Source organism: Periplaneta americana, chromosome 3 (genome assembly GCF_040183065.1).
Source record: "Periplaneta americana isolate PAMFEO1 chromosome 3, P.americana_PAMFEO1_priV1, whole genome shotgun sequence".
NCBI classification, from domain to species: domain Eukaryota; kingdom Metazoa; phylum Arthropoda; class Insecta; order Blattodea; family Blattidae; genus Periplaneta; species Periplaneta americana.
Genome location: NC_091119.1, coordinates 115,472,375 through 115,496,608, shown reverse-complemented (window position 1 = coordinate 115,496,608; position 24,234 = coordinate 115,472,375). Strand labels below are relative to the sequence as shown.

General features: G+C 35.7%; 1 protein-coding gene across 1 annotated transcript; it reads left to right on the top strand.

Moving 5' to 3' along the window:
- Positions 1–4,343: 4,343 nt before the first annotated feature.
- Positions 4,344–23,726, top strand: LOC138696404 (uncharacterized). Its single transcript, XM_069821324.1, has 6 exons — positions 4,344–4,574; positions 4,750–4,946; positions 5,319–5,414; positions 7,674–7,874; positions 18,689–18,823; positions 23,248–23,726. The coding sequence occupies exons 2-6, from the start codon at positions 4,777–4,779 to the stop codon at positions 23,285–23,287; spliced, it is 642 nt and encodes a 213-aa protein (XP_069677425.1). The 5' UTR covers positions 4,344–4,574; positions 4,750–4,776; the 3' UTR covers positions 23,288–23,726.
- The last annotated feature ends 508 nt before the right edge of the window (positions 23,727–24,234 follow it).

Sequence of the window (24,234 nt, the reverse complement as noted above, 5' to 3'; positions counted from 1 at the left end):
TAATAATAAAATTACAATTAAACTTGTTGGTTGTTAAAGTACGTATTTTTATGATACGTCAATATTAATATATTAATTACAATAATAGTTAAATAATATAGTTCGTGATGTTTTCAATAATTAAAAATAACCAAAACATCTTAGAAATTCACAAACAATCTTAAATCTGGTCTCAAATTCTTTTCTCAAGCCCTTCAGTACTTCATTATATTTGTTACGCTGGTCTTGATTCAAATTAGGTAACAATTTTAGATTAATAAAGTAGTAAAAGTTACCCACTGAAACTTGCGACTCTCATAATTTCACTTTTCCTATAAAAGCTTTTATTTCGGTAATAAGGACATCCTTTCCAGGGAGATGCACACAGCATCGTAGCGGTTGCAGATGTTTATTCGAACGTCGCGGTCAATGACGTCATCCGGAGATACATGAACTGCTCCCGCATCTTGTTCAATTTTTATATAAGAAAATAGAGAGAGGAGGAAGTGCTCCGAGGAGGCCCTATTGAGACGTCTGGTATAGATCAACGAGTGTATACTGCGTGTTCAGTTCAAAGTGTGTCACGGCTCGCTGTATGCCGTCATGTGGCTAGCCGATGAGCCTAGAGAATTCAATCTTCCTACACTTCCGCAAAGGTGTATTACCTACGTGGCGGATAAGTTGCCTAGAAAGTACGGCGTTCATTCTGAAGAGTACGTACCGATAGGCCTACGTACGGTAACGCCGGTAGTGGCAAGAATGTGAACTCTTTGGAAACACTTACTGGTGAGTTTTTTTTTTTACTGTCGGGATATGGGGAGAGGGTTAAGACGATTACTTACATATTTGTTGACATTAACTTGGACGGTCAACATGGACACGGAGCATTTGATTTGTGTTGTGGAATGTTGCTGTACGCAACCGATGATAACAAATACCCTGCGTACGACTTGGCCGCGCAAAACACAGTTCGAAAGATGTTATGGTAGCACACAGACCGTACAGGCCGCCATCTGTTGCTACGACGTTCAAGTTATACCGTACCGGTACACGTTCTCAAGTTCAGATTGAACGCCTTGATTAATAGGCAACTTCTCTGACATAAAAGCTGAAACTCGCTTCAAATTGCTGACTCAACAACAGTGACGTCATGACACACTTTGAAATGAACACACAGTAGATTGTATGTCATTGTGTCAAATCGTCATTCTAAATTTGGCAACATTGGCATAACATTATTTCTCTCTTTTATAGATTTTTATATCTTCTTCTTCTTCTTATCATGGAGTAGGAGAGTCTCCTGTTCCGTCCTCAACTTTCCACTTTGTTCTTGGCCAACCAATATCTCTTCTCCCTTGTGGTAGATTTTTATATATCAACATTATTATACAGAGTGATTTATATAGAACTGACACATTTCTTTCTTTAATTATTCCGTTGGAAATTCATTCAATGACCCAATTTTAGCACCAAATTACGCAGAATGTTCTGGAGTTTCGATTCCTTGTCACTAGATGCGCAGATGTTTATGTTTTATTCCTATTGTTGGCAGCACTGACCCAGTTTTAGCACCAAATTAAGCAGAATGTTCTGGAGTTTCGATTCCTTGTCACTAGATGCGCAGATGTTTATGTTTTATTCCTATTGTTGGCAGCACTAGATGCGCAGATGTTTGTTTTATTCCATTGTTGGCAGCACTAGATGCGCAGATGTTTATGTTTTATTCCTATTGTTGGCAGCACTAGATGCGCAGATGTTTATGTTTTATTCCTATTGTTGGCAGCACTAGATACGTAGATGTTTATGTTTTATTCCTATTATTGGCAGCTGTTTTCGACATTTTGTGTCAACGTGAAAATGCAGTACACATTAAATCAACGACTCTTCCTTGTGAAGCAATACTGGATTACGAATTCAATTACAGCTACTCAAAGGGCATACCAGAGAGAATTTGGTGTTCGCAATCCTCCCAAAAGAAACACAATACTGGGACTGGTAAACAAATTGGAAACAACTGGAACTCTGGTGAGTGAAAAGGGCAAGCATCGTTCATCTAGGCTTCCCACGGTTGTTGTTGACGTAAGAGCACGACTGGAGCAGTCACCCAAAAAATCATTAAGACCTTTGTCTTTGAGTTTGTTGAGCAACTGGACGATGTAGAGCTGAGTCAAGGATATTTTCAGCAAGATGGCGCTACATGCCATACATCAAATGAATCCATGGAACTACAGTAATTGCAAGTTTCTTTGACGACCGAATAATTTCCAGGAACCTGTGGCCACCGAGATCTCCGGATTTGACAACGCCGGACTTCTTTCTTTGGGGTTACTTAATCTCCCTAAATTCCTCTACATTTTAGGTGTAATAAGTTGTCGCTAGCACAATTCGTTTTGAAACAATTAATGAAAGAAATGTGTCTGTTCTATATAAATCACTCTGTATCAGAGCCTTCTTTAGTTACAAGCCGGGGCATGGGTAGGTTTGGCAACGCAGAGTGGAGGCGGGAGATTTTAGAGTGATATTGTGTTTGCTCATTGCTTTCGTTATACATAACGCGTATTTTTTCAATATTACTTCATGCACAAAGGTAAGATCAAAATTCAGAATAGTGATGTAAATTATTACGGGTTCGAAAATAGTGTTTTATTGCAATCAATTAGCTATACTTCAGAATACGGCGTAAGTAGGCTACTTACATACAAAGGCTGCCACTTAAAATAATTACAAAAAGCATGTTTTTTTTTATAGTACGAAGGTAAATAAATAAATAAAAAAGATATTCCTTGCACCGAAAATAATAAAATCAATAATGCAATAAAGATGTAAGTTTCTACGCAGTATTCTTAAGTTCCATTCAGTTAACAAATTTGTGGCTAGCAAATTGACAATGTTTTGCGACTTAATGGTGTTTCATCTGTGAAAGGTTTAGGATATATTTTAATATTATCTTCTGCGATTATCTATCGTGTTTTTCAAAATATTTCAGATGCCTAGAAAGTGCTGTGTGCCTATGTGTCGTAGCAACTACACTTATAATTAAAAAAAAAATAAAAAACATACTTGTTTTTTTATTGGCGGTACAAGGGAAAATAAATAAATACTTAAAGAAATGTTACTTGTACCAAAAATAAATAAAATAATGACGTACTTCCGCAATACCCTATTCCAATCAATTAACCATTATGTGGCTAGTAAATTGACAATGTTTTGCCGCTTAATGTTGTTTCACCTCTGCCATGAAAGGTGTAGGATATCATATGCATTTTAATTTCATGTGATTATGTCGTGCTTTTCTATGAATATTTCAGATGTCCAGGAAGCCAGTTTTAGTTTGAACCTGGCCAGTCACCATAACAATACTGTTATCCTAAATTATTTGTTATAAACTTTTTAAAATATAATTTTAAATAAATATAACTACAGAGAACAAGCTAAGAATGTGAATTATGCAAATAGGCCTAAAATAAAATGTAAACAGAAGAAACTATTGACATTCCTATTACAATAAAAGTATGAGGATGTAAATACAGTTAAGCCAAGTAAAACAATCTATGAAAAAATGAAAACACATCCCTTCAACATAATACGTAACAAAACGCAACGGTGAATGTAGATTATCCAACGCCCACTGAACGAATATTTCACTTTTATCACTGCCAATGTTGCGCTATAATCGTATATGCAAGGTAGGCTATAACAAAAACCTAAACTAACCAAACCTAACCTGTCAAAGAAGCAACAAGTTATAGTAAATATGTGTAAAATTGGCCTATGTCTCTATAGTGGGCGGGACATAAGTAACACTGACCAAACCAACAAAGTGATTATATGCATGTACAAATTATTGATAGTTCTGACGTATAGCAGGCATTCCGAATCTTCAACAAAACTGCAACATTTATGGGATCACAAAACAGCTGTTTACAATGACTTTGAAAACCAACGGCGTAACTTTATTGATATAGCACGCGAGACCCAACAATTTGACTAGAATTCTGATACACACAAATCACAAATAAGAATATAAAAATGTGGTTATACAATATTTAATAGAATAGTCAATTACTTTGTCATCCATAACTGTAAAAATTCCCAAAGACTGCAACCATTTTATTTTCATTTATTGTCTTGTTTTTTTTATAACCAACACGCATTTAGTTTATAATACATCAACAATTAACGTTTGGTACGACCGCAAACATAATTCCATCCACACACACTTATATTGTAACATTAATTTACATTGGAAATCGACATTAGCACAAACACGTGTACTGTACTGTCAGCCTCCGGGTGACAGATAATTACAGTGTTGCCGACGTATGGCCCCGGCTTGTAACTAAAGAAGGCTCTGCTCTGTATATTACAAACCAGAGCCTTCTTCAGTTACAAACTCTTTGATTGTTATAGGCATATCTTCAAAATATCCCTTCACAACTGATAAATAGGAACATATTGTACAGTGACCTTATATTGGCTGCCCTGCGCAAAACATTTGTATTTATATTTTGTAACTATTTACGCGTATATGTTATAGTGGACTGAGTGCGAGGAGGTTTTAGACGGAATATATTGACGATTTATCAAAATTAAAGGTAATTATGTTTATTATATTTAAATACATACTAAGAATGGTAACCATTTGCTATGTATGGTGATTTTCGACTAGTATAAATCATTCGGATTACAAGTTACCTAGATACAGTAATAGGTTAGGATGCAAATATAAACAAATAGATGTGCCACTATAACATAAGTTTATACTTTCAGGGGTAGAATATAACATTCTGCACGATCATGCAGTTCGCTCAGAGTTATTCAAGTGTTGAGAATCCACGACCTTCGGTCTTCGGACAGTACGTACCTACTGGTTACATGGGAAACGATGGGTCTGCAGGATGGCTTCAGGTTCCACCATCACACATGCCTTGGGGCATACCTATGGCTGAACAGCCTGCTATTGTGAGGTAAAACAATTAAATTCAATAAATTTTAATAGGCCTACACTGCATGAAGTATTTTCAGAATTACGTTATAAAATTAAACGTATTAACAGAAGTAGGCCTATGCCAATTTTTATTTTGTCTGTATTTTGGTACTTGAAATATGTTAAATCGTTTATTGAAATTTTATTTAAATCCATCTGTATTTTCACTTACACATGTACATTTTTTTTGCCACGTTTGATACATTGTTGTTAACTGCGGTATTGCTGAATGTAGAATCTAATGAGGCCTAGCACCTTGCCAGTCTCTCTTATGGCTTAATCACAGCATAGGAGGCACGGTTTGAAGCGTGTCTATCTTACGTAATTATGTTTCTTGTGGTAATTGATTTAGATTCACTGCCGAATCGTCTTCCCTCATGAAACCAGCAGAGACTGGAGGCTGTGGTTTTGCACAGTCGAAGAGAAAGCTTGAATCTGAAGATATGACGTAAGTATTAGTACTGCTCTGTTAATTTTCTCTTGTGTTTTGTAACATTGTTGAACATAGTTTTATTAGAATGTTTGTGGATTGTTATGTGACTGACTTTGATTCCGGAACGTTGTAGGAGGCTTAAATGTTTGCCATACATACAACCTTTCGTATCTCGGCTAACCAGCTGGGGATGTGCTGGCACGCGCGGGTTCCCATAATTAGCAGTATTTATCTTGCCTCATAGAAGATGTTGGAACTGTTGCCCTCATTGTGCCAAAGGTCATAAAATTACATATTTTGAGAATATTGTACATTCATTGGAGTTCAGTCACTGCAATGCTTTCGATTTGGTGCCAGGTGTTGAGTGATGTGGATAAAAGTGACCTTGAAGATGCATCTCAGAATTTCAAGATGAATCTCACTGGCAGGTGGATTAAAAATGTGTCTCAATTGTTGTTTGCGGTCATTGAGATGAAAGTTCAATAGAATTCCACTAACGAGATATATCTCAATCGAGAGGTGGATAAAATTTAGTTGAGATTGATCTTAAAAATTTCTGTTACCTCAATAGGTGTCTCAACAGTTGACAGTGAAGTTGTAAAGCAGGATTGCAGAGTTCATGATGTTGGTTTAGAGGAGAAGGAAAATGTACAAGATTCAGAGGGAATTTCATATTCAAAATTATAAAGAATTCTGTCTATTTGAAAGACGTGCATTACTCTCGGAACACTTTTTAGATGCAGTTCATGAGGAGAGAGGTGGTGCTCTCATTGCACAACAGGTTTTCAAGTGACATGGCAGAGGAATTGGTATGAATTGGAGTACCGTGTCTGATACATTTTGAGAAGTTGCCCAGTGTAATGCAGTGGGATCAGAAAATTGAATTAAGTTTCCTTCCACAAGCGAGGCACTAGAAAATGTGAAGTTAGACTGGCAACAGCATTACAGAAAAAAAATTAATGTTTGTATAATGTCAGACACTTTAACTTATTATGCTTTAATAAAAAGTAGTCACTTAAAAATACCAGACACTTTGAAAATAATCAGTTTTTGTGCCTCCTGAAAAATTTACTTAAATGGAATGTTAAATGTTATGTTTTATTTAACGACGCTCGCAACTGCAGAGGTTATATCAGCGTCGCCGGATGTGCCGGAATTTTGTCCCCCAGGAGTTCTTTTACATGCCAGTAAATCTGCTGACATGAGCCTGTCGCATTCAAGCACATTTAAATGCCATCGACCTGGCCCGGGATCGAACCCGCAACCTTGGACATAGAAGGCCAGCGCTATACCAACTTGCCAACCAGGTCGACACTTAAATGGACATGTGGCGTTTATGCAATTCACTATTTGATTATACAACTATCCTAAAGTTTCATTCTGAATAATTGAAATGTAATTTTAAAAATTTAATAATTTAATCTTACCTGTCATCCTGGTTATTGGCGGATTTGACTCTGGATTCATCATGCTCGTAACTGTTTCTCGCAGTCTTTAAGATTTATGGGCTTATTGCCTGTTTTTGTCACATCTGATTTTTTTCACTCCACTTTTATGACCATACCCTTACAACGTCTTTGCTGACCTAATTCTGTTAAATCTGAGAATTGGCTCAAAATCTTAATTTGTGTATTTCTAAATTTTTAGCTCGTCTTTTGTTGACTCATTGATGTAAAACAGAATTGCTTTAGAAACATGCTGCTGTAATACAGTTCTCAGTAGTGTAGTGGTTACCATGCTTAACAATGGATCTGACATTTGCAGGGCAAAACGTGGCCAGCATGATACAAATTCTTTGCATGGCTTCCTTGGGAACAGAAGTGAAGTCGCCATAATTTTATATATCTGTGTGTGTGTGTGTGTGTGTGTGTGCGCGCGCGCGCGCGTGCGTGCGTGCGTGCGTGCGCGTGTGTGTGAAAATAACCTGACCCAGAATGAGAAAATTCCAGGGAATATTTATGATCAGTTCTTGCCCATGTTAATTATGAAGATAACACTTGTATAGGTGTCCAAGTGTGCATAGGTTTGTCCCACTTTCCACCTGTAAACTATTCATCTATCTATTTTGTTGTAACTGCCGTGCATTTCACTTATTACTTTAAGAAATCTTTATGTTATCAATATAATGATAAGATCTACTCTTTTCTAAATCAAAGGTGTAAAAAAATTCCTTGCTATAAGTATATTTTAGTAACACTGTATGGAAATAGGGAGATGAGAAGCAAGGGAGCAATATGTCTATTGTTTCCACTAATAATGATTATTGTGATGCAGACTGCCTATGAAGCAACACATCACAGAGGAGAAGATGGCAGCACATCTGAGCCAGTTACACATTAGCCCTGACTATACAACACACCAGCAGCCTGAGCCCCAGGAGGACCAGCAGCAACAGCTGAAGCGTCTGGTGTTGTGTGATGAGATCCGCAAGCTCAAACAAGAACCAATCCTGCCATCCTCCCTGCTCGCCCGACTGTGAGTAGTCAAGGAAGAGTCTTTTAGTCACACAATGTACAAAGTACTGGAAAATTTTGTAGAATACCAGTTTTAAACATCCATCGTTAGATGATTTATGTTACATTTATGACTGATGAGAGGAGGTCGCCAAATAAAATCGGGGTTAAAGTCAAGAATCCATGTAACGATTTTCATAGATCGACTTGAGTCGTTATTACACGCATTCACCTTTAATTGCACATAGCAGTTAAATCCGTTCTACAAACGATTAGGTTAGCTTGAATTAGTGTAGTCCCTAGTCAGTGACAAGGTTAGAGCATTTTTTTAGGGCATGGATGACATTTCTTCTACAAAAGATTAAGTTATCTTGGCTTAGCTTAGTGTCAAGTTGAATGATAGGATTAGGTTTGGTTAAGGTATGCATTCACTAGTCTTTATTGAATGCATCGATATCAACATGTGGATCAAAGGAAAATAATCTTTATTATATTTCATATATAGGCATGTTCAATACATCATATTGCACTTATCGACTATCGGTAAATGTGTTGAAGATTGTCAGAGGAGCAACTTTTCTGATCCATGTGATCATGAACTTCTGTAAGAACAATAATTTATAGTACAAAGCGATCCAAAAGTCGAGCATATCTTAATAATATGTTCACATATATTTATAAAGATGAATTTATTACATTTATGTACATCAGTTTTCACATGAGTTACATCATTTTTCACAACATATGCTGAAAATAGCAGCCCCATTCAGTAACGCATGTATGAACCCTTTTTACCATGTTTGCGGCCAATTTTTTGGGCACGCGTACACTGATGTTGGTAATCTCCTTTGTTGTGTTCCTCTTTAGTTCCTCCAGAGTGTGCGGCCTGTTTTTGTATACCCTTCACAGGAAGAAATCTGGGAACGTCAAATCGGGGGAACGTGGAGGCCATAATCCTTGAGAAATGATACGCTCACCAGAAACTCGCGCAAAAACTGCATGGTTTCATTAGATGTGTCACATGTGGCACTGTCCTGCTGGAATCAGCAATCACATTCATCAAGAAGCGTTGATCCACATTCTCTAAAACGGGCGATTAATCTCGTTATGAGCGAATTGTTAGGCACTGCCACATCCGGATAATTTCTACGAAATTCGTCTACAACACGTGCATAAGAACGACTGGAAAAATAATGTTTAACAATGAAAACTGGTTGCTCTTGGGAAAACGACATTTTTGCCGAGCAATAAACAAAGAACTACTGCAAGCGTTAGTGTATACATACATATCACAATGACGTCTAGGTTTGTTGCTGTTAATACCCATGATGCTCTCTAGCAGTAGCTGATAGCACTTTCCAGCTGCACTACTCAATATAGACACTATAATTTTAATGTGCGCGACATTTGAATCGCTCTGTATAAGAGACCAAAATTAGATTCTATGTGCAAGTAGAAAGTTTAGTGCTTGAGGTGAAGTCGAGGGTGATAATTTCCAAGAGTGAATAAAATCCATTTATTTTCGTGTGCTATACCATATTTATCCATTGCTGGTATATAAATTTCATTATTGATATCTAAATTTAATGTTAAATTATACTCGTTTTCTTTATAATGTATTGTTTGTGAAGAAGTAAAGTTATAAATGGATGAATGTATGGATTTTATTGCTGCTAATGTATTTGTTGTCATGAAAAAAGATTTAATTCACTGGTGTGAATTAAATCAGTGCCATAAATAAAAACCATTATTTAGGTTTCTAAGTACGGCAAAAGAAAGACCAGTTTAGATACCAGCTATGGATAAATACATTTTAATTGCTCAACTTGTAATGTTATGTTGTGTCATGTTCAATATCATGCCAAAATGAAAGATGGAAAGTTATTTTGCTAGTAGAAAACTACCTACCTTAAGTTATCTTATGTTCGAATCTGTGATTATCATACATATTGTGTGTCAAATTGAATGGATTAAGATTATGTCAAGTACTCTTTCGGATTCTTCATAGTTTCACATTAGGGTTAGGACTATTTCCGACACGACATACCATGTGTACCTGTCGCTTACATCTGACCTGGGAAATCTTTTCATCGGAGCTGAATGTTCTGGGCAATTATATGATTTTGAGGTAAGACTGAAGTCTTGCAACCACTTTACTACATTTCGAGTATCCTGACACAATACCACTAACCTTGATGTGCACTAGTACAGACCCAGAAACAAACTTGTGGTCACCTGAATTTTCCAAGTTCCAGTTATAACATACTGGACAGTCTACACAATCTGTCTTGTATCTTCCACAACTGCCACAACTTTGTGCATTGTACCTTTCATTTCTCAAAAAATAACATTGTGAACACTTCAGCATTTTTCTCCTTCAAATTACATCATCTATCTGAAACAACATCACCATACTGTGACAAAACATGTTTACTGTCAACATTGTTTATTGATGTCCACAGTACTTGCAAACAAATTTCTGAAAATGCTTTATTCTCCAACACGGCAATTGCAGAATTTACAAAAAACTGTCTTAGCATATGAAGCATAGATAGAGTCCATGAATGGAATACTGCTAGACTCTTTCATGAGCAGAATAACGGGCGATTTTGAAATCGGTGGGAATTTCGCTGTACCAAAGGAAGGGGATTAGAAAGCTGTCATATATATTCTATACACCATAGCATTGGCTGCAATGCAGCGGTGGACGAGTGAAGAATGAGCGTATGCTGTCGAAGTGTTTTATCAAAATGGTAACTCTTATGAACAGGCATGTTGTGCTTTCCTTGTCCATTTCAACATTCATGAAAATCAGCCAGTGCCATCAGCCCATACGATAAAAACGTACAGAACTTTCGTATTCGCGTCCCCATTTCTTTTTTTTTTTTTTTCCTTGGATAATTCTGTGCTCGCCCTGTTCCCATAATATAAAATAAAAAGATAGATGAGACTAACCAATATGCTAGAATTTAAACTCGATTGAAAAAACATTGCCGATTTAGTCCAGTCGCACTTTATTATGACGTCATTTCCTGTTACCCGAATGTTCATGGCAGATACTGTTGAGTCTGGAACTTTCTGGATTAAAAATATGCGACTATAAAAGCAGCACATCTGCAGGTGACTGTGTTGTAAGTTTGTCGCTTGGAGTTCCAGTGCTAGTGTACGTCTCGAACTTTCTGGATTAAAAATATGCGACTATAAAAGCAGCACATCTGCAGGTGACTGTGTTGTGAGTTTGTCACTTGGAGTTCCAGTGCTAGTGTACGTCTTGAACTTTCTGGATTAAAAATATGCGACTATAAAAGCAGCACATCTGCAGGTGACTGTGTTGTGAGTTTGTCACTTGGAGTTCCAGTGCTAATGTACGTCTCGAACTTTCTGGATTAAAAATATGCGACTATAAAAGCAGCACATCTGCAGGTGACTGTGTTGTGAGTTTGTCACTTGGAGTTCCAGTGCTAGTGTACGTCTCGAACTTTCTGGATTAAAAATATGCGACTATAAAAGCAGCACATCTGCAGGTGACTGTGTTGTGAGTTTGTCACTTGGAGTTCCAGTGCTAGTATACGTCTTGAACTTTCTGGATTAAAAATATGCGACTATAAAAGCAGCACATCTGCAGGTGACTGTGTTGTGAGTTTGTCACTTGGAGTTCCAGTGCTAGTGTACGTCTTGAACTTTCTGGATTAAAAATATGCGACTATAAAAGCAGCACATCTGCAGGTGACTGTGTTGTGAGTTTGTCACTTGGAGTTCCAGTGCTAGTGTACGTCTTGAACTTTCTGGATTAAAAATATGCGACTATAAAAGCAGCACATCTGCAGGTGACTGTGTTGTGAGTTTGTCACTTGGAGTTCCAGTGCTAGTGTACGTCTCGAACTTTCTGGATTAAAAATATGCGACTATAAAAGCAGCACATCTGCAGGTGACTGTGTTGTGAGTTTGTCACTTGGAGTTCCAGTGCTAGTGTACGTCTCGAACTTTCTAGATTAAAAATATGCGACTATAAAAGCAGCACATCTGCAGGTGACTGTGTTGTGAGTTTGTTACTTGGAGTTCCAGTGCTAGTGTACGTCTCGAACTTTCTGGATTAAAAATATGCAACTATAAAAGCAACACATCTGCAGGTGACTGTGTTGTGAGATTGTCACTTGGAGTTCCAGTGCTAGTGTACGTCTCGAACTTTCTGGATTGAAAATATGCGACGATAAAACCAGTGCATCTGCGGGTGACTTGTTAGTTGTTCCATTGTGACTGTGTTGTGAGTTTGTCACTGGAATTCCATTGCTAGTTTACTTGTGTAGTAAATGTGGCTAGATTTTTAATTGGAGGCAAACGTAAGCGTGAGGACAAAGAAGCTTCTACTTCATCAAAAACGCCCAGTACCAGTGTTAATCCTATTATAAAATCAAATATATGACCAAGCATACTTAAACTTTGGTTTTACAAGCACTATAATAAGTGGTGAAGCAAAACCTCAATGTGTTATTTGTTTCAAGATTTTGGCTGCAGAAGCATGAAGCCCAATAATTTTAAGAGGCATTTAGGAACCGTACACAAAGAATATATGAATAAGCCACGTAAGTTTTTATTTTTGTAGAGAAACTCAGATCTTTACAGAAACGGAAGACAAATATCCACAAAGTTCTTACAGTAAATGAAATAGCTTCATTGGCATCGTACAAAGTGACTTATAAAATAGCCAAATGTAAAAGCCACTTACTATTGCAGAGTAACTCATTCTACAAGTTGCCATAGACATAGCAGAAATGATGTTTGGTGAAATCTATGCCAAACAACTTAAGAATATTCCTCTGTCAAATGATACAATTTACCGACAAATTAACAATAGGCCTATATTTGTGGATAATCAACAATAGCTTGAATCTGAGTTAGTTGGAAAATTATTTTCCATACTACTTGATGAAGCAACAGACAGTAGTAACAATTCCCATTTGATTTGCTATATCATATTCTCTCAGGGTGCTGCAGTTGTTGAAGATTTGCCATTTTGCAAACCTATAAGAAGAGCAACTGTTATTGATTGTTCAAAACTACAAATGATGCTGTTGTCAGTGCAAACTTGCAGTGAAACAATTATGTTGGAATTTGCATCAATGGAGATCAAGCCATGTCTGGTACATATAACAGTTTACAAGGACTTGTGAAGAAGGAATCTTCAGGAGTAATCTTGACACACTGCATGATTCATTTGGAAGCTTTAGCATCGAAATCACTAAGTCCTGGGCTAAATATTGTTTTCACAGTAGTTATTGATGTAGATAAATATATAAGAACCAGACCTCTAAAATCAAGAATTTTCGCTGCTCTTTGTGAAGATATAGGAGCTGAACATAAATCATTGTTGTTTTATTCTTATCCAAATGGTTGTCACGTGGTAAGGTGTTCAAATGCATCTACGAACTGAGAAATGAAATAGCGATAAGTTTGGGCGAGGAGGGTCATTTGCATGTGGAAGAATTCTACGACAAGTTATTTTTAATGAAGCTCTCCTACTTAGTAGACATATTCGAGAAACTTAATTCACTTAATCTTCAACGTCAGGGAAATAGTACTAACATATTTAAGTGAAAGGGTCAACACTTTTTGTAAGGAAATACAGTTATGGAATAACAGATTAAAACAAAACTGCTTTGAGATGTTTCCCATGATGTGTAAATTTATCCAGAGTTACCCACCAGAAGAGAATAATAAAAAAGTGTTGCTAAAGACAGTGGAAGGCCATTTAGAAAACTTGAGCACTTATTTCCGCAAATACTTTTTCGGAGAGAAGATATTAAATTGTGTGACTGGAATTGGGTTATGTTGTTATTTAGTCAACTGTCCGAAGACAGGTCTAAACCTCAAAAGTGATACCAAGAAGGCATCACTTATGAGGCAACTAGGCCAGTTCCTTTCCCCCTCCGTTGCATACATCACCGACTAGCTACATGATACACTAGTCAGACTTCAGATGAATACAAACAATTGTTCTTTCTCTGACACATATCGTCAAGTGAGATGCTGCCTGATATATATGTACATATCAGCCAGAATCTCAGTCAGAGGATGTCGAATTGAGTAATAAATTCATTTCACAGTACACCTACCACCCTATCACTGCAAGAAACAGAATAACTGATAGATCTTTCTTCAAGTTGCTCAGAAAAATCAAATTTGTTGTAAATGTTTTACCAAATTTCTGGAGTGAACTGTCTTAATTTTTGTCTTGTTAAAGCAAAAGCACTTTGTATGCTGTTCCTTTTCCTCCCCCCATTTCTTACCTTGCGAAATTGGTTTTTCTGCTGTAGCTGCTTTAAAATCTAAATATAGAAACAAAGTACAAGTAGAAAATGAGTTCAGAATGACTATCTCGAATATAAAACCAAACCTGGTCAGACTGTGTACTTCAAAGCAGGCACATATGAGTCATTAGATCTGTGCTTCAAAAATGTTTTATTCCAATGCTTTCGTTTTGATTATATTTTAAATTTGATATAGAAATGCAAAAAAAAAAAAAAAATTCTTGTCTTGTTCATTTATTTGACATCCCGCGCCCCACAGTTTTATAATCGCTGATATATATGCAAAACTACATCACAATAATTCTCATTATGTTCATTTATATTTATAATTTCAGTAAATACGTTTCCATTTATAAAATCAGTAAGTAAGTATCAACTCCTTACTCGATAGTCCGTTGAATAGAATAAAAGAACACACACAACACATTTCATACCTTAAAGCTCTTTCCATTCCCTTCCCAACCTGAAATACTAAGCTGAGAACTATTGACTTGTTATCGACAGGTGGACTGGGAAAAGGAGGAAAAAACTATAACCAAAATGCAATATAAATTAATAATATAAAATATTGTACATTACATTAGTGAATAAAATCGTCTGGTATAGTAGTGAATGTTGTTACCCACACAGCAAGATAGTTGGGTGATAAGATAGTAAATGCTGTTACTAACTTCAGATTTGCAAACACCCACAGATGGCTTTACGGTCATCCTGGCATCCTACATTGGCATCATTTAAGCAATGAGCAGCATATTTTTCTAGGTGTGATCTGTGATGCCTGGTCTTCTTGCAAGAAAGTTAACAGCGAGTCCCATGTGCATGTTATGTCGAAAGATAAATCCAGAAAAAGTGCACTTTTAAGACAATGGGTCAAGGACTGTGGATCGTTGGATTATACATAGATGGCAAAGTTATTTTTTGTCAGCAGTGCAATAAACAAATTGCGTGTGAGAAAAAGTTTCAGTTAAACCAACATTCACCTACCATCAACATATCTTACAAAAACAGAGCTCCTTAAAACAAACTTTATTGACACAACTATCCTCTTCATCTAAGTAAAAAATTATAATAATAATTTTTCAGTGATCAATGCGACATGGAAGTGGATATTATGAACAGTGCATTGTTACAACACTCCCCTGCACTGAGCTCCACGAACATCTGTGACTGTTATTGGTAAGCAAGAAAAACGCTCTCTTGTAATCAAATTGTTACATAGTTTATTTAAGCAACTCGTTTGTTATGATGTTACGTTATTTATTATATGCAGGAAAATGACCTCTTGTCAAGTTCAGTGCTGCATTCTAATAAGAAAAAGTATCAGATAACGGTAATGAAAATATATATTGGGCAGTAAAAGTTAATAAAAGAAAAAGGGGAGGATGTAAGTACGAAATCTTATATCTGTGCTCATGCATAGTACAATCATCTCTTCAGCTGTGATGGCTTCAGTTTAACAAACTGAAACTGACTGTTCAAAAAAATTTTTTTTGAAAGACTGACTGTCTACTCCTACAACCAGGGGCGGACGCAAGGGGGGCGATTAAGGGAATGTATCCCCTCCCGAAATTTTGAGAAAAATACGAAACAAGAAACAAAAATAATATTGATTTTAATTCGTGAATGTACATAGGAATTAGAGGGTTCTCCACGTAAATTCTCTTTGCTAAAATGTTATATAAATGTATCTTTGCATTGAAAGAAATCCCTATATCTGGGATTTTTCTTCTCCTCTGCTTCGCAACTCTGATCCACAGCCCACTGGAGAGTAGCACTGTTCTCTAGCACTCACTACAAGAGATCCAACGCAAGAGGACTAATAATATAACTCATTATGAGTGACTACGTGGCCAGGATCCGATGGAATAAGCACCATCTTAAATCACAAAATGATTATTTTTCGCATATCATGATATGCACCTCTGCACATGTATGGACATTGTGCCATTGTCATACATCTCTATGACGCAGTGCATGAGGGTAGGCCACTAGAGGGAACCCAAGAAGTGGAACTTAAACTGAGAGGATTCGATCTGACATCGGGATGGGAATCCGGTGTGGCTTAGTATTGTATTGTATTGTATTTATTAACATTCCATGGTATTCATACATGCTTACAGCTAGAATATGGAACAAGTCAAAAAACTTAATACTATTATAAAATCTTAATTTATAGTCACAGTCTAGATGAAATATATACAGACGAGATTTACAATATAGTCTACTAGTACAACACATAGTTTTAGTATCAATTTCATGAAGTGTTATTGAATGTCATGAATTCACCTACAGAATAGAAGGCGTGAGAAATTAGGTACTTCTTTAATTTGGCCCTAAATAATTTTATGTTTTGAGTTTCATTTTTTATATCGATAGGGAGGCTATTAAAAATGTTTACTGCCATATAACGCACTCCTTTTTGATAGCACGATAGACTTGCCGATGGAGTATGAAAGTCATTTTTTTGACGTGTATTTATGCTATGAACTGTTGAATTAGTTACAAAGTTTTCACAATTACATACGAGGAAGACTATTAATGAAAAGATATACTGACAAGCCATGGGCATTATTTGTAGTTTTTTTAAAATAGTCCTACACGACTCCCTAGATTTCGCACCTACTATTATTCTAATTACTCTTTTTTGTAATAGAAATATATTGTTACTATCTGTGGAATTTCCCCAGAATATTATTCCAAAACTCATTACCGAGTGGAAGTATGCAAAGTATATTGTTTTTAAGGTATTGATATTTACTATCTTTTGCATAGATCTAATAGCAAAACAAGCTGAATTTAGTTTGGGGGTAATTTCTTTAATATGATTTTTCCAATTTAACACATTATCGATTTTTAAGCCAAGAAATTTGGTTGTTGTTGTTTCTAATAGGGATCTATTGTTAATTATTGCGCTAGAAATTTGCGACGTTGAATTTGGACAGGATTTAAATTGAATTATGTTAGTTTTGTTACAATTTAATACTAATTTATTGACTGAGAACCAGTCACATATTTTGAAGAGAATTTCCTCTGTTGATAAAGTGTCAGCATGTAGGGCTGAAAACCTGGGTTCAGATCCCAGTGCCAGGAGAACTTTTCTCTGTTCCACTCTTCCATCATCATATGATGACGCAGAATTTCTGCACTGAAATATTATCATATGTACTTCGGTACATCGTAATATAAGCCATACAGAAACCAACTTTTTTGGTGTCTATGATTGTAGCTAGCCATGTTTTTAGCCTGTCACATGGTTTAGCCAGTCTACTACAGTCAGAACAGATGGACCTTAAGACATGCATTGAACTATGTGAGAATCTAGAAAGAGAACTGGAAGATTTTCGTTTAAATTTTCAGCCAGTGAACCTAGAGGCAAAAAGTGTTGCTGAACTTACTGGAATTACACTGGAAATTCCAAGAACTGCAGGGAGACAAACACAGCATTCTAACTTCAAGACAGAGAGTCCTGAAGAGTATTTTAGGCTTTCAATTCTTCTTCCCTTCTTAGACTATTTCATTAGTCAGCTCAAGGACAGATTTTTAAATCTTAAGGGAATGCTAAAGTCCATACTAACTTTGCTGCCTAAAAACATAGTGCGAGCATCAGATGAAGATTTAGAAACTGCTGTTCAGGCTGTAGTAAATCAGTGGCCCAATGATGTTGATGCATCACCAGAGTCTTTCTTCAATTAATTGAAGATGTAGAGAATAAATTTCCTTGATCAGAAAAATTTTCACCTAATGCCTACTGATTTTATATCATCTTTGAACAGGTGCAATGAAATTATTTTTCCCTGCACTCACAAGGTGCTAAAACTTTTCTGCATGTTGCCTATAACTACAGCAACACCAGAACGATTGTTCTCAACATTGCGGTGTTTGAAGACTTACTTGAGGAGCAGACAGATTAAATGGATTGGTCTTGATGATGATACATAAAAATGTAGAAATAAAAGCTTATGAAGTACTGGATGAAATGTCTAAGAAGCCTCGTCACCTTCTTCTGTAAATATCACTCTGTCATTCTTTTTGGTTTGCATTCATTGTAAATATTAAAATTAAAAAATTGTGGTTTATTTAACAACGCTCGCAATTGCTGAGGTTATATCAGTGTCACTGGTGTGCCAGAATTTTTCCCACAGGACTTCTTTTACATGCCAGTAAATTTACCGATATGAGGCCTGTCACATTTAAGCACATTTAAATGCCATCAAACTGTGCTGGGATAGAACCCGCAACTTCGAGCACAGAAGGCTATACCGACTACGCTTCTCAGGTCAACTTGTAAATGTTTGTGACTCGGAAACAGATTGTGAGTATAAAAACTTATTTCTCATTATTCCATTTTTACTATCTCCTCAAATCCCTCCCCGAAAAATAATCCTGCGTCCGCCCCTGCCTACAACCATGGTATATTTGCATGTGCTCTTCGAAGCCGACTACATTGTGATATAGACATTTCCTGTAGGCAACTCAACTGTGAGTGATGATTGTCTCACGTCATAGTGTGGCTCTGTCTGCTGTACAGGGAGAAGCCAAGTATGGCCTTGGTGTTATGGCAGCCACCTGCAGGTAGCATCAACCCAGTTCTCAGAGCGACACAAACGGAGGAGGATAATAACAACACCAGTGCCGTGGACCTCAATGCCATCTCTTCTTCAGGGTATGTCACCTTCAATTTCAAAATGACCTTTGCTCTTTAGGGGTGCTTTTATGTAAGGTTTTGTGTTTATAGCCCGACCACTGACATTGAAACCTGCACCACAAACCAGTGATTGTTCATGCGCAGGCTGTCATAGTGGGGGATCTGTTGTGTTGTAGATGCACTCCCTGATCGATGTCTCGCAGCGAGTACGTTCTAAACTATTCGAAACAGCACTCGTGTCCCCATCCAATCTTTCACTTTTCAGTCAATTATTAATATTCCATTTCGACGAATTGTGTATAGTTAAAACAGATTGTAATTCATAATAATGGAAGGGAAACCAAATGTGCACGGCAGGCTTTTGAAAAGTGACGCGCATAAAATTATTTATAACGTTGCGAAATATTTAAGGAGTAGGTACAGCTTACAGCAGTAAAATTTTTGGAAATATTCAACATTTGTTTTCTCCATTACTGTATCTTGTACAATAATGAAAATTGGTATGTGTAAAACATTGTCCTGCTATATTAAAAAAATATTTTTACGATTTAAAAAAATTATTTATATTTTTCTTACAAATTCAAGATTGTGGCAGTTCACTGTGCAGTGATGAAGCGTTTCCCTCATAATTCATACACTTGTTAAATTTTTCATGTTCTCGCTCTTTTATTTTATTGCTGAAACTCATGTTTACAACATCATGCTCTTTCAGCTACATTCCTTAATAAATAATATCTTTTTTTTATTTTGTTTTAGAAAAAGTACTGATATTTGACCATTTTTTTAAATGAATTTATTTTTTATCAGACAATCTATCAAAGGTAGAGAAGTGATCTTGCATCATATTGTAGATATAACATACATAAATACATACAAAAAAATTTCATCACAGAATGTTGGATAGTTTTTCAGTTATGTGGGAAATGTTTCATCACTGCACAGTGAAATGAATTAAAAAAAAAAATGTAAATTTTTTTTTTTAATCGTAAAAATATTTTTTTCATATAGCAGAAGGACATTGTTTTACAAATACCAATTTTCATTATTGTACAAGATACAGTAATGGAGGAAAAAATGTTGAATATTTCCAAAATTTTACTACTGTAAGATGTACCTAAGCCCTTAAAAGAGAAAAAAAAAATGAATTTAAGTTCAAATATAATGTTGTCATATCAACAAAGAAGCTACAGGAGTTTCGGCCAGCTTGATAAAAAACGTTTTGAAGGAAGGGGCAGTGTCATTGTCTACCACAGTTGCGGTCCGACTAGTGTAACCCGGCCTAGCAAGCTGCTCATAGAGTGATGACGTCTCCCCCTCCATGGCCACGTGAGTATTGGTAAAGTCGAAGCTCTTTTTGTAGTTGGTCGAGCTATAATATATTACTATCTTAATATATAAAATTGAATGTGGGTATGTATGTATGTATGTGTGTGTGTATGTTCTCTATACAAATCTACATGTTTTGACCGATATGTGCCAAAGTTTGCACATTTAACCTTCATAACCAGGAGAAGAACATAGGCTACATTAAAATTGTGCAAATGGAAGTTAAATTAATTAAAATTGTAAAAAATAAAAATAAATAGATCAAATATTCACGTATAATATTAAAATGCAAAATCTTCTATAGTCAATTGTTTTTTATTATTGTCTGTTGTATTCAACATCGACTTTCATGAGGCCTTGGAAATTTTAACACGAAATTAAATTACATTGTTGTTACACATCATGAAGGCTAAAACTAGATAATTCATGCAATAACTATCTTTACGCAGTCCAGGACCGTAATTCCTCGATGCAGTTTTGTAGATAGTGAGCAGACTGTTTTATGCAACTGAATTCTAGAATTCTTTGAAAATACAAGGTTTGCTACCACATAATTTACTTAATATTGAATTAATATTAATATTAATATTGAATATTAATTTACATACTTAGACTTCAACAAACAAAATTTGATAACACAATCCCAAGGGAAAAAAATGGAACTCTCTGCATCAAAATCCACAGTTAATTCCCGATTTACCACGAAAATCGTCTGTAGCTGCATTTAGGTTGGCAACAGGCCATGATTGTTTGGCTAAACACCTGTATAGAATTGGAATATATCAGTCCCCTAACTGCCCATTGTGCAACTGAAACCAAGAAATGGATTCAGAACACCTCAAAATCTGTGCTTCATTGGCTGGTCATGATAATAGCTTTGAAAAATATTGGAGTGCAAGAGGTCAAATGACTTTATTGTCAAACGCCTGGCATTAGAAAACAACAACAACTTAATATTGAATAACCAATAGTAGTATTGCGAAATATTGACCCACCAAAATTACGCACGAATAAGAATTGGTGTGAAAAACTCATAAGAAACGTAATAGAGTTGGCAAAAATAAAAAGAGATGTTTTTATTCCATGTATTGCTAGGATACTCATTCAATTTTAAGCAACTGCAATTTCAATGCCACTAGCATTTGTAATGGCCATATTAAAAAGAAGCTCAAGGACAGTCGTTCAAAGTTGCAGACATTAACTTAAAAACTGCGTGTTTTTCACATCCTCGCTATATTTTATACAAAGAAGTGGGGGGAAAAAAAGATTTTACACATATCAATAAGCAATTCAATGATACTTTTGTCATGTATGTGAATGTATATAAGCCCACTGAAAATAGCACTGTATTAATTCTCAAAATATTGTTGTTCACGTCCGAAAACGTGTTGCTGCGAAATTATATCTGTATAATCACGTTGCAAATGTGGTATGTTAAGCATTGTGGAAATAAAAATCTCTTAATTTCTAAAATACCGGTAGGCCTATACGTTTCTCAGAATATTAGTCTTTATGTTAAAAAAACGACATTGCGAGTTTATATTGTATCTGTATTCTGTGTATAAAATTAGAATTAATATAATATGTTCTGAATTTATGAGATATAGTTTCAAGTTATATTAAAAAAACTGGGTAGGCCTATGATATAAGTGGGTGTACAGCGGTCAAGAGGTAAAAAATCTTCCAATATAAATTAAATTATATATGTATATATTGGTTCGATGCTGAAACTGATCAGAAAGAAGAGAAGGAATTATATTTTCGTTGGATTTTACTTTGTTCATAGTTTGATTTTTCTATTACTTTATTTGTATTTCTGGTGGTGTGGAAGAGAAGGCCTAATGACCTTAACTACACCAGAATAAATAAATAAACACAAATGAATAAAACAAATAAATAAATAAATAAGTAACAACAAATAAATACATAAAAACAAATAACTATATAAATTTAAAACAACAGTTTAACGTCAGGCACATGATGAAAAGTTTTCTTTTCGGTGCATGATTTACAACCCTGAGTTAATCCTGGAAGACATTTGGCTAAGGAGTTCATTAATTCATGTAAGTGACGTTAAGTAAAGATTCATCTTTATGGGCGAGGAAAGCTTAGTAAAGAAATTCGTTTTGCTTGTCTGTAGTTAGGTTTCCGAGATTTCCGAAAATGTAATAACCAGTTTAATTAAAAATAGAAGGAGAAAGGAAAACCCGGGCAATGCCGGGTACTTTCAGCTAGTTAAAGAAATAAAATGAAATAAAAAATACATGAACTACATTATTCATGAATACTCACTGAACTCGGGCGCGGGTTCGATCCCTGCTTGGGCTGATTACCTGGTTGGGTTTTTTCCGAGGTTTTCCCCAACTGAAAGGTGAATGCCAGGTAATCTATGGCGAATCCTCGGCCTCATCTCGCCAAATACCATCGAGCTACCACCAATCTCATCGACACTAAATAACTTCACAGTTGATACAGCATCGTTAAATAACCAACTAAAAAAAATACTCCCTGAAGTGTTTTTAGTTACTAGTAATTTATATTAGCCTTACAATACTGTTTCATTGCAGCACATTTTTGCTGTAACTTTATCGTTCATAATCACATGTTTGTCTAATAATAATTAATAATAAATGTACAGTCTGTTAAAGCCCATTTCGTCCTCACTGAGGATTAAGAACCAACAGTAGACATCCACAAGTAGTAGACACCTTATGTGGTCCGCACTTATAACACAGGACAAACATTCATACCCCATGGGAGGGAGGTGAATATCTTCATCCCTAATGGATCCAAGTCTGTTGGATTTGTACTTACTTGGTTACTAATAAAAACGTAATTGTCGTCGTCCTTATCTTTAAAGCTTCAATCGAGTAGTGTGTGAAAAGGGTACCCTTGTCGAACTCCTTGACTGCTATTTTGTCATCGTTGTAAAGGCTCTGTGTAATACTAATGAGTCGTTTTCATTAATTAATTGATTTAAATTTAAAAATTGAAACCAACTCCAAATTAAAGGATACTACTTGTTCTAGACTAATAATTTCCTGGCCATTCACTCAATACTGTGGCATATGTCATGTAGTATGATAATATTAATTTGGTGTTTTTTATTATTACAGGTTCACCACTCCATCCTCAGACTCTATGATGGACTTGTGAGCAGCTGGAGGTGTATGAAGTGTGAGAGATGCATGAGAGTGGTAATTTATTTGTGGTGGAATAAGTGAGTGGATTGTTCATGTACATAGTGGATTGTAGTGCTGAGAGTGAATGAGGAAGACAGTGCTGCTATCTATTGTGTTCAAGCTGCAAAATCATTCTTTATTTAACGTGTACTAACATTTTTAATTGTCATTTAATAGATAATAACTCAGAATTAGTGTCTGCTGATGTATACTTTTTTTTTCTTGTTGTAGAGTGGTGTATTTTATGTATGCTCGACTTGTGAAATCTCAGAATACCTGGTTGTTTAGATTAAAAAATCATCAAAGTAAACATCAGTGAAGAGGTTAGTTCACATAGTCTTATTTGTAGAACTTAGTGTATTTTTCATGGTTTTTTTAAAAAGATAAGTTGAAATAAAAATCTTTGAAAACCATTTATTTCTTTTTTCTCTTGCACTAACCTTGTAAGAATAAATAAAACATTCATGTATGATTTTTAACAGTAACGTGCAGTGATGGGCAAACTTTTATGGGGACAGGGCAAAAGAAAGAAGATGTACAGCTGTCAAACCAAAAAAGTGACCGCTGTCTTGAATCTAAGTTCCCTTCGGGTATCTTCGTTACAATTTGGGGACAGGTGAGTTACATGTTGTTGGACCACGTGACCTGATATCTAAAGTTATAATTGAAGTGTTCTGCATGTTACTATTGTAGCATAGTGGTGGCATTCTGGGCTGGTATTAATGAGGTTGCGTGTTTGAACACAACCTAGTGCTTTTTATGTTTTTTTTTTTTTTTTAAAGAGAGACAAAATATAATTGCTCCTGTCTCTTTTATAACTATTTTAGTAATTAACATTGAGTTATGAATGTATTATGTCATGATTTTATCATTATTTATTATGGCTGCAAATGTAAAGAAAGAAAGATTTTTATTCTCAAC